This window comes from Amia ocellicauda, chromosome 6 (genome assembly GCF_036373705.1).
Source record: "Amia ocellicauda isolate fAmiCal2 chromosome 6, fAmiCal2.hap1, whole genome shotgun sequence".
Taxonomy (NCBI): Eukaryota; Metazoa; Chordata; class Actinopteri; order Amiiformes; family Amiidae; genus Amia; species Amia ocellicauda.
The window spans coordinates 28,437,219-28,449,339 of NC_089855.1; the positions used below are offsets into that span (position 1 = coordinate 28,437,219).

The 12,121-nt window shown below is 38.5% G+C and overlaps 1 protein-coding gene across 1 annotated transcript in view; it reads left to right on the forward strand.

Moving 5' to 3' along the window:
* The window catches only part of pcca (propionyl-CoA carboxylase subunit alpha), a 151,656-nt gene that overhangs the window by 49,573 nt on the left and 89,962 nt on the right, over nt 1–12,121 (forward strand). The window contains exons 12-14 of the mRNA XM_066706763.1: nt 205–355; nt 8,371–8,514; nt 9,071–9,145. Of these exons, the coding sequence (XP_066562860.1) occupies nt 205–355; nt 8,371–8,514; nt 9,071–9,145 (370 nt within the window). The remainder of the gene's footprint in view (nt 1–204; nt 356–8,370; nt 8,515–9,070; nt 9,146–12,121) is intronic.

Genomic DNA, 12,121 nt, shown 5'->3' on the forward strand with positions numbered 1-12,121 from the left:
GTGTGTGTCCCTGTGGTTTATTAACCTCTACATCTACAACAGATAGCACTCTTGAGAAGGTTACACAAACAACCTTCACGGCAGATCGTTTTAAACTCTCGCAGTTCTTGTATTCACATAGTGACAGCATGTACGCCATTGTGGATTCTAGCCTAAGTCTGGTTTAGCTGCAATAATGGAGCACCCCCATAATTTTTGTTCCAGCACTTTCCTTGATCCTGAGACGCGGCGTGCGATGGGAGAGCAGGCGGTGTCCTTGGCGAGGGCAGTGCAGTATTCTTCAGCTGGCACCGTGGAATTCCTGGTGGACTCCAAGAGGAATTTCTACTTTTTGGAAATGAATACTCGCCTTCAGGTAATGGGCAGAGAGGTGCTCTGTGACGGTGCTGCCAGCGTGGTTGTGAGCGTTTCCCACCATAGCCTTTGCTGCAGTGACCTGGAGATACTTTTCAAACCCCTGGCTGGTCACACGGAGTTGCAGGGAGCCACGGTTAAGTGTGTCAGAGGTCTGCTCCCAGTATGTGGCTAGCCACAGAGCTTTGATATTTTTCCCACTTGGCAACCAAAATTTCCTTTTTACTTTTCACAGCGCAGATTGCATGCTGAGCTACGCTGGTGACACTCATGAAATTTATGTTGATGTCAGCAGTAAAAACATGAGCGGTTTTCAAAATATTTGTAAAACAGCAGTGCGTCCTGCTTTTTCTTTACATTTTTTTCTTTTTTTTTTTCTACCTTAAATCAAGACAAAGTAGGCTTTTTGCAGATTACGCAGAATGTTTTCATGGCAAGAGATTATTAGCACACATTTATAAGGCAAACCTCGGGGGTTACTGAAAAGCAATCTCAAACATTTGGATGTCGGTTTGCACTCCAGACTTCAGCTCTGCCTGTGTCTTAAAATGATATCCTTTCTCTGAACCCTTGCAAATTGAACCCATGCTTCAAAACTGAAAAAAGGTGTGACTGGTGTCCCAAAACACAGCAGAACTTCAAATAGATATTGAGCTTTAAATTACCTACCTAGAGTGAAATCTAGAAGTGTAAGTATCCTGATAATGGGTACTAGCCTTCTTTCAGGGTTTGGAAAATAAGTTTTGATTCTCTTTAAAAAAAAAAAAACACAAAAAAAAAAACCTGTGACTTTTCTTTCCATTTTCTTTCCTCAATCATATTGATCCTCAAATAAGCTCATTTTTTTGTCATTTCCTACTTGAACTAGCAGCAAAGACAGAAGGTCAGTTGTACAATATCTCATGGCGTGTTTGAGAAATCCGGATGAAACTTGGATTTTGTGTTGTTGTTGCGTTTTTTTAGTTTTTTTTTTATGTTTAATTTTCTTAATGAATGAAACTCACAGCTGGTTCTCCCCTTTCCTGCAGATCTGCTGTGATGCATACAGTTCCCTAATGCCTTTAATTGATCTGGAGAATAATTGTACATTTTTTAATGCCACAATGTTCATGGTAAACAACATCTTATTAGAACAAGATCCAAAATAAGGTAGGGCAGGGTGTTGCCTAATACAATAATAATGATCACAGATTGTGCAGTTCATTTGGACTCTACCCAATGTCATTGCCTGAAGGTCACAGATAAGACGGCGCCGGCATGCCGATTGGTTGAGTGAATGATGAAGGCCAGGCATTTCACAGTGTTTTCAGAGAGAGAGGTGGGTTTAAAGTATTAGGGATGAAGCTTGATGGGAGCGTTTATGGGCTGTTGTGAGTGACCTTTTCCAGTTGCCTGTGCTGGTGTAGGAGATCAGTGTTTCTCCCGTTATCAGGCGCCCTGGTTGGAGAGGAGGGGCGCAGTAGGCAAGAACTGGGAAAGGAGAGGGAGGGTGATTGCCCACTTCTGAGCTGCTGTAAGCCATGCAGATAATGGGAGCGAAGAATATGCAATCATTTTTCAGTTTGGCTCTCCCCTGGAACGGGGGTAGTGTAATTGCACCCCCCCGCCGAAACCATCTATTACACCCCCCTCTCCTTATACTCACTTGTGCAGTGTAAATCTGGATGCAGGCCATGCCTTTGGGCAGATTTTGCATCCCACACCAACCCTCAAAGCGAATACTCCAGCCCGTGATTTTCCTGCGTGAACGGCAGCTAATTCCTCTTCGGTCTGTGTAATATTGCGGGAGTGGGGATGGAAATGTGAGCAGTTTAATAAGGTATTACACCGAGCTGCGGACCTCTGCCAGTCTGTGGCAGATCAGATAAGTGAATGTTTTGACAGTTGTGTGACAGTTTACAAATCGTCTTTTAATAACCCCTTTGTGGGACAAATGGGCTTGTTACACTGTTGTGCTAAATGATTTCCATCACAAAGTGCCGACTCCAGTGTCAGATTCCGTGCGCTTATTACACTTGAGAACAGCATCTTTATTGCCAGTGCTTTTATTTCCAGTTGCACATGCTTCACTCCAGTTTGAGGAGTGGAGGAGCATTTGTGGCACCAGGGTGATTAATCTTGTTTTCCTCTAGATACTGTAGCCTCTAGTTGCCGTCTACATCCCGACAGTAAGATTACCCTAGATTCCATAACTATTAAACACAAATTAAAAACACACAATATCTAGGTTTAGTTTAGATCGCACATTCTACCCCATTGTGGGCACGGAAAAACATTTTAATGATTGTAGTCACCATTCTGTGCCTTAAACAAATTAACCCACATATCCCACAAACAAAATAGGAATTACAACAAAATGTAATTTCGTATTCAGAAGAATTAACTGTATGGCAATAGCTTTGTATGTGGTGATGAAGTCCTGCTTTTCCTCTGCCACTGCAGGGGTGGCACAAGCCATTGCAAAACATGAATTCTAATCAGGTTCTCTTCTGCACACATTTTTCTCTTTTAAACGACTGAAAGTGATAATTAGAAGCATGCATCCTAATTCCCACGATGACGGGAAGATTGCCCCAAAGACTTAGAAGCAATATTTATTTATTTTTTATGAAAGCACTGCAAAATTAAAAAAACAACAGAACTGGATGGACTCCAAGGTCAAAAGGTCATCTGATATTATGGAACATTTTAGCTAAAAAGAATGACAGTGTACATGATCAGACAGATTTGAAGAGATTAAGGGCCATAAAAATAAAATAAAATTGTTAATTGCTCCTCGGACATTCACATGGTTCTCGGAAACCTTAAAATGAATATATTCACAATTTAAGTGATTGAGTCTATTCAACAAATGCAAATAAAATGGTGTTGATAGTTACCTAATCATTTGTTTTCCATCCATTTCAGTTATAAACAAAAAAAAAACAGGTATTTCTTGTAGGCTGAAGAGACAGTTATAAGAATGAAATAGTTGCTGCAGTGAGAAAGCTAATGCGATACACCCTGACCGGTGGCCTGATCTTGTGATGACCGTTCTCATTCTGTATACTGCTTCAGCATTACCTTGCCAACCTTTTTTTTGTTTTTTTTTGTTCAGGACATCCTTTGTCAGTTTGGAATGCCCTGTTGATAGGTTGGACCCTAGAAATAACAATTGTTTTACTGTTTTACTCCTCTGAGATGGAAATGTCACTGGGCATAGCTGTTGTTTGCCGTTTTACAATTTGTTTGGATGGAACAAAATGACTAAAGGCAACGTTTTTCACTGTGTTTTTATACCTTTGTAGCTCTTCATATGCTGTGTTGTCCTTTTTAAGGATTCAAATCAAGAAGAATGACAGCTGCTCTTTCTGTTTTGGTCTTGACTGAAGAATAAAATTAACTATTAAAGGTTTTTATTTTTAAGCGGCAATGTGCTTCTTTTCAAGCTTGATCTTGATATGTTTTGTACTGATGGATTCCTTATATTGGCATTAGTGGAAATGTTAAAGGGGCTCAGCATGCCTTGCAAGTCTTTCATTCAGCAGTATGGTAAAACATTACAGATGTAATTCTCACATACAGATGCAGATCTTTTTTAACAGTGTGTGGCTCCGTAGCTTAAATGTTAGCTGGAGCGCCCTTGTTGTGAGATGTTTGTACATTTTTGTCAATATGCCATTCAATTACATACGTGCTCCTCTGAAAGTGTGTGCAAGTATACATGGCTATTTGACCCTTAAAGTCTTTCAGTTTCAGTTTGATCTTGCCAGTGTCATCTCTCAGTGATTAACAAAAATCTCTCTCCACTCACATGTATGTAAAACAAAAATTCTGTCTCTTGTTGAATTTGTAAAAAGGGAATAATTTTTATAATGTAAAATTGCACTTGAAAATAATGTCAGTGTGTATCATTCTATATACATTTTCAATCATATAGGCCAGAGCCAATGCAAGTTCGATTTTTTTATGTGTATATATAGATGTAAAACTGATCTAAAGTTTTACATGTACTGTGCTTCCTAACGTGTGCGCTGGGACTTGGAACCTATTGGGCTGTTTTATCTGCTTTTCATTTTATGCCTTGTAAGTTAAGGCTTTCTGAAAGCGTCTTGAGGAAAGCCCATCGTGTCTGAATGAAAAGGCTGATGGAGAAAACATTGTTTAATAGAGGCAGACACAATGTTTGTTAATTATTTATAGGTATTCCTTTGGGTGCTTTTGGATTATAGCTGTGAATGTTGAAGCCAGGGCTTCATAATGGGATTGTTCACATGATATAAAATGCACCCTGAATGAATTGGATACATTTCACTACTTACTTTTGGATACAGTGCCTGCTTTGTTGACTTCTCCAGGATATGTTGACGTGGTGGTGTAAAAGCTACCCATGGTCTATCCTGGGAAACCTCTTGTCGTCGTTTTCTGAATTCTAGATTACCTCAGGCCATTTTTGTGTTACTCTTTAGATACACGTAGAAATTCAGCTGGTATAACTGTTCCATCGTGGCATTTTCGTGTTCTGTAAATTGTATGTAACGCATACTTTTTCATGTACTTTGGGGAGTTGTGATGCTCCCCGGTCTCAAGCAGTTTGGTTGTCAGTCAACTCAGCTGCATAGCCGCCTACAAAGAGGATGCTTGTTAGCGTGTACCATCCTCTGGTGCCTGTGAGGCCAGTCTGGGTAGTGCACTGCAATCTGGGGGGGTGATCTGATGTTTAATGAAGTCTTGCCAATTGTGTCAATTTTTTATGGTAATATAGTTTTCTATTGCTTTTTAATTGTAACTAACAGACAAAAGAATATACCGATATAAACTAACTACCTATATAAAGTGTGTTAATACTTTTGCTCAGGTTTGTATCATTCTACTGTATTATGTTGGTAGGATGCTGTATTTTTCCTTTGGCATTATTGATGTAGCATTAGTACAAAGCAAACTGCATCCAAGTCCTCTGTAGGTGAATGGTATTGGCACCTGTCTTGATTCCAGGAAGTCTCCAATTCCCAAGCCAGGAATGTGAATGAGTCAGAGATTTTCACTGAGACAGTGATTATATACCCTTGATTAGTGTTTTAGGAAAAGTTGGACAGTACTTTGTAATGAGGTCTTTGTAGCACAGTAAAAACACTTGAAATTCTATGGCAGGAGATGTTATTTACTTCAGAGGGTGAGCAAACATTTTCTTATTCAAGGTTTTCTTTTATTATTATTATTATTGTAACCACATTATATACATATCTATGTCTACAACATAGCAAAATGATCAGCCTTGATACTGATAATATGTACAAGACATAAGGTCAATTGCAAGAAAAGTCTAGGTACAATATGGATATATAAATGCACACATATTAGGACTTTAATTATCCTTGAAGACAATGCAGTAAAATTAGTAGAATAATTGTTTATAATTGAATAAGTGTTATTTTGACAATGTAATTACACACAAACTATGATAATGGGCAGAGATTAAATCATGGTAATATGTTTTCTTAATACTTGATAGACATTAAATACCCATCCACAAATGAGTAAACTTTGTTAACAAGGCTTAGTAAACCTAGACCCAAAAGTAAAACTCAAAAGACAAAATACAGACTGAGCGTACAATGATGAAATGTCTGCACATATACACATACAAAATAAAAATGACACTGTTGTTTACATGAATGAATGTATCATGGCAAATCATTTTAAGAAAGAAACCCCTTGAATTATGAATGAAAATCCAACAAGAACACACAAGCGTAATGTTTGGCACATATAAGTTGTTGGGGGCGGGGGGCAGGAAAAAAAAAATGCTGGTACAACTTGAATGAATAAACTACACTAATTCACAGTGAGTTCAAGCAAATTAAAGTATCACATTTGTCTTTAGTCATACTATACAGATCCTGTTGGACAAGGGGGTGGTGAAATGTGTGAAATCACTTCTGAAGCAATGGAATCGCAGCTTCAGATTTGCAGCACATGAGGCAGAGTAGAATTTTAGTGCTTTTTCTTTTTTTCTTTCCCTTTTTATTTGGTTATTTTTAAATATAGCTGCTTAGCATTCAGTTTGTTGCATTATTGGTCATGCAAACAGCTATTTGATTAATAACTAAGTTGTGACTTAAAGTACAGGAATGTATAATTTTCAATAATTACTTGGTGTGTGTGTTTATAAGGCATTACAGATATAAAATATCTATTAATAAATAAATATTCAAACTTTGTTTATATAATTTTAATAACAAAAGTAAGAAAGCAAAACAAAAGAAATTCTATCTAAAGACTCAGTTCTGCCACCACACAAGTACTGGCATCCAATATGATGGATTCAACAAAGCCTTTAGCTGGGCCATCTCATCCAATAACACAACACACTTTTTGGTCCACTGGGAGAAGGATGTTTCCCTGTATTTGTGACATCATACTGTCAATTTCATGACCAGACAATAGTCAAAGCTGTCATAGCTGCAGGAGATCAATTTATTCCGGATATTTCAGCTGAGGGATGCCAGTGCATTGGCAGGCTTAGGAGCATTTTGTGCCTTAGAAATGTAACTGATATATAGAAAGAAAGAAAAGGAATAAAACCAGCCATGCATATGCATAAGTGTGCTTGTGCTGTGTGTTGCTTACAGCAGAGGCTGGTGCTGTGTGTCTGCTGAATCTAGCTAAAAGGTAAAAAAGCCTTGTGTACATCATGAGGAATAGCTTTAAGGTATGATATGTTAATAAAATGTGTCAAGATGTCTGGAACCCTTTTTCTCTTTATAAACAAACTTACAACATGAACTGAGCTAATTAGTGGGACCATCTGTTCAGTTTAGCAAAGTTAGTGATATTTACTAGAGAAACTGTAAAAAGACAAGCTCAGTTTTGCATAGCAGGTGACAAGGCTTAGAAATTTGAATTGAATTCCCTAGTCCCTTTTTTTTTTTCTACTTTTTTTTTTTTAGTACAGATATTGATTTTTTTTTTTTCTTGTTTAAGTTCTTACTTTCTCAATACTGAATAAGTGTCATGTCTGGTTCATTGCGTATGCGTAAGTACGGATGTCTGTGTGTGTGTGTGTGTGTGTGTGTGTGTATATATATATATATATATATATATATATATTCTGTAGTTTTTTGTTGTTGTAATAGTCACCATTTCTTCCTGATTTCGGCTTATCGTCCATAACATAACCAGATAAAATAAACATTGTACATTTTCCACGTTATGATGTACTTATTTGTGATTAGAGACCCAGGATGTATTGGATGTGGAGACAGAGCTGGGTATTCCCTGAACAGCATCATGCAAAGCTGTTAGTGGCAATTTGCTGATAGTACATTGATTGCAGTGGTGCAGCCCAGCTTTTGTGCATGCTAAGCACTACACAGATAAGTCTGGGGGGAAAAAACTGAAGGATCCATCTGCTCACTTCTGCTCCTCTGCACTGATGTAAGATTACGCTAATCTGGTTACTTGTCAGGACAGGTTAGTGAAAGCAGGCGAATGGGTGAGATTTAGGCTAAACTGGTTGGGTGGAAATTGCTCGCTTCGCCCGAGACTTTGCAGTGTTATGTTTAGCAAAGAGGAATCATAATAAGATTCTAACAGCAATGCACAATGCTGTGATTTCAGCGGTATTAATGGTGTTTAATTCTGTTATTTGGAGCAGTCTTATGGATAAAATGACTTAATATGTTTTTAAAGTAATGATTGTAGGGCTTTAGGTTAATTGGGCCTTTTCATTTTCATTGGGGTATAAATATGCATATTTTTATATATATATATATATATATATGCACACTATGAAAATATTATGAGGGAATAAAAAAACTTGCTGGCTTAGCCATAGTTCAAAGACTTAAGGAAAGTGTTTGCTTTTCTTGCAGTTGAAGATGCAGGTCATTGAACTGGCTGTACGTATAGACAGAGAACGAGGAAAACTGTGGCCGTCCAATGACACGAGGAGTTAAACAACGGAACAATAAAGGTCCTAAAATTCTGAGTCTGTGTTTGTTTTCAAGATGACTGATGAAATTCTTCCCCTTGCAGGTTGAACACCCCATCACCGAATGTATTACGGGCCTGGATTTAGTCCAAGAAATGATCCGAGTTGCCAAGGGTTACCCACTTCGACAAAAGCAGGCTGATATTCCCATTAACGGCTGGGCCCTTGAAAGCCGAGTGTACGCTGAGGTAAACATAATAACACATCATAAGAAGTGCATTAATAAAATAAATACTGCTTTTATTCCATGTAATTCTCTGACCAGTCCCCCTTTCTAATTCTATTGAGGCCTGTTTGGTAGGAAAAGGTGCGGTTCATTATTTGCATTATTGCAGCCTATCAGAGCCTTTTTTTTCCAGGCCCCTCCTATTCATTGGTTTGCTTATGTTTAACATCTTTCAACATTTTTATTCAATTAAATTGCCCTGCTTAATTGCAGACAACATCCTGTATGCTTCAGATGTTGTTTTCTCTGTGAGCAATTTAAAACGGTAATAATTTTGTAACTTGTTATGCTAATTAGGGGAGCCTTCTAAGTCTTTTTAGTGCAGCAGTAGATTTATTGACCATTTGCTTGGAGGGGAAGAAAAGAAAAGAAGTAAGAGTAATTAATCCTGTTAACCAAGGATAATTGGGCAAAAAATAGCCTTGCCAACGGCTTTAACTTCTAGCAGCCGCAGTTAACCTTGTTTCCTGTGTTTTATTTAAAAGTTAATGTTTCCTCTTGTTTTAACTTCCTTTCAGGATCCCTACAAATCCTTTGGCCTGCCTTCTATTGGTCGCCTCAACCAGTACCAGGAGCCTGTGAATCTGAGCAAGGTACGGTTCTAGTTAGGTGTTGTTTTTTTTCATTTCCAGTCGTAAACTTCGGCAGACTAAAGTACATTTCCAGAGACTGAAAGCATTTTTCAATTTGATTTGATCAATTAACCCACATTTCTGTAGCTTTGGAAAACACTTTTCTTTGCGGTGGAAACACTTTACCAGTTTATTTTTTGTGTTTCTGTGTTTCTATTGGGCATCTGCTCATCAATAAATAATAATATTGGTGATAGGAACATTTAAACAGGTGAAAATAAGATATATTAAATATTTTAGCTAAAGATTTGCTGAATGTTTTATTCAATCAGAAGTGAACAAAAGATAAATTAATATTCCTCTGTGTTATATGGATCTTAAATTTCCTACTGTTTGAGCTTTTTGAACACCTTTATGAATACATGATTTGTCTGTTTCAATGCCCTTTCTTTAAGGTTTGGTTTTCACTTTCATTTTTTCTATGATACAATAGCCTACATGTTCTTTTACAACACAGCTTAAATAGGATTAAAGCGCAAGGTGGTGTTAAAACAGCCCATACGGGTTCGCATCCTTTTCCCTTATCTTGTTCTTTGAACATAAGAAAGATATGAACGATAGGAGGTCTGTCTCTCCTATTAATGCTCCTCTGTCTCCAAGTAAACATGTAATTAATCCCAGAACTTCATAAAGGCAATTCCGGGAGAATTTCACTGAATCGGTTGCAATACCATGGGTTGCTAACTCATTCCATACACCCATTTCTCCTGTCTGCGGTTCTCCTGGTTTCCATGCAGAGATTGAAAGACTGATTGGGGTTTTTCTAAGTTTCACCCATCTGCAGAAGTGTATAAGCTTTAATGTTTAAACTGATCTCCTTGAAGTCTTCCTTCTACCCAGCTAAAAAAAAACCTGCACTTTCACTTACTCTTTATTACAGTAATATCCTGTACTTTTTATTAAATGTTAGTAGTTTAGTAGCATATGTGACAAGTCGTAAAGTACTTGTACTTGCACACATAATGTACCTTTCTGAGAGGTACATTATTTCTACATTTCTATGAAAATATGAATAGCCCCTGATGTCACATTAATTTGACAGAAGGTTCATGGTAAAGGTGGATAATGGATTTATCATATATTTTAAATATCTGAGAACTACTGAGAAACTACTAAAAATATTCCATTCCTAAAAAAAGGTCTACAGGGCAAATATCACACTCTCCTGCTTGGAAACAGCTCTTTGTAATCCTAACCTCACATATTCTGTACAATTCCTGTGAGTATGTCAGGGTGTCTTTCTATGCACAGAGAATCCTTGGTGTTCAGTTTTTACGTTCTCCCTGTGGAGGGAGATGTTACAGAGACAGCTTTACTTGGAAAAGGCCAAGTCCCCTAACTACCTGTTAAAAATGTTGCACTCCTTCTGGATTAAAAGCATTATAAAATGCACAGCTGCTTTCACACACCTCAATAAGCACTAGTCTTGGACTAGTTTATTCTACTTTTAATAACATTGGTCTAGGGATAATCTGAGTTTTATTATTGCTGTAATTATCCTATTTATATATATATATATATATATATATATATACACTCGCCTAAAGGATTATTAGGAACACCATACTAATACTGTGTTTGACCCCCTTTCGCCTTCAGAACTGCCTTAATTCTACGTGGCATTGATTCAACAAGGTGCTGAAAGCATTCTTTAGAAATGTTGGCCCATATTGATAGGATAGCATCTTGCAGTTGATGGAGATTTGTGGGATGCACATCCAGGGCATGAAGCTCCCGTTCCACCACATCCCAAAGATGCTCTATTGGGTTGAGATCTGGTGACTGTGGGGGCCAGTTTAGTACAGTGAACTCATTGTCATGTTCAAGAAACCAATTTGAAATGATTCCACCTTTGTGACATGGTGCATTATCCTGCTGGAAGTAGCCATCAGAGGATGGGTACATGGTGGTCATAAAGGGATGGACATGGTCAGAAACAATGCTCAGGTAGGCCGTGGCATTTAAACGATGCCCAATTGGCACTAAGGGGCCTAAAGTGTGCCAAGAAAACATCCCCCACACCATTACACCACCACCACCACCAGCCTGCACAGTGGTAACAAGGAATGATGGATCCATGTTCTCATTCTGTTTACGCCAAATTCTGACTCTACCATCTGAATGTCTCAACAGAAATCGAGACTCATCAGACCAGGCAACATTTTTCCAGTCTTCAACTGTCCAATTTTGGTGAGCTTGTGCAAATTGTAGCCTCTTTTTCCTATTTGTAGTGGAGATGAGTGGTACCCGGTGGGGTCTTCTGCTGTTGTAGCCCATCCGCCTCAAGGTTGTACGTGTTGTGGCCTCACAAATGCTTTGCTGCATACCTCGGTTGTAACGAGTGGTTATTTCAGTCAAAGTTGCTCTTCTATCAGCTTGAATCAGTCAGCCCATTCTCCTCTGACCTCTAGCATCAACAAGGCATTTCCGCCCACAGGACTGCCGCATACTGGATGTTTTTCCCTTTTCACACCATTCTTTGTAAACCCTAGAAATGGTTGTGCGTGAAAATCCCAGTAACTGAGCAGATTGTGAAATACTCAGACCGGCCCGTCTGGCACCAACAACCATGTCACGCTCAAAATTGCTTAAATCGCCTTTCTTTCCCATTCAGACATTCAGTTTGGAGTTCAGGAGATTGTCTTGACCAGGACCACACCCCTAAATGCATTGAAGCAACTGCCATGTGATTGGTTGGTTAGATAATTGCATTAATGAGAAATTGAACAGGTGTTCCTAATAATCCTTTAGGTGAGTGTATGCAGCAAAGCATTTGTGAAGCCAAAACACGTACAACCTTGAGGCGGATGGGCTACAACAGCAGAAGACCCCACCGGGTACCACTCATCTCCACTACAAATAGGAAAAAGAGGCTACAATTTGCACAAGCTCACCAAAATTGGACAGTTGAAGACTGGAAAAATGTTGCCTGGTCTG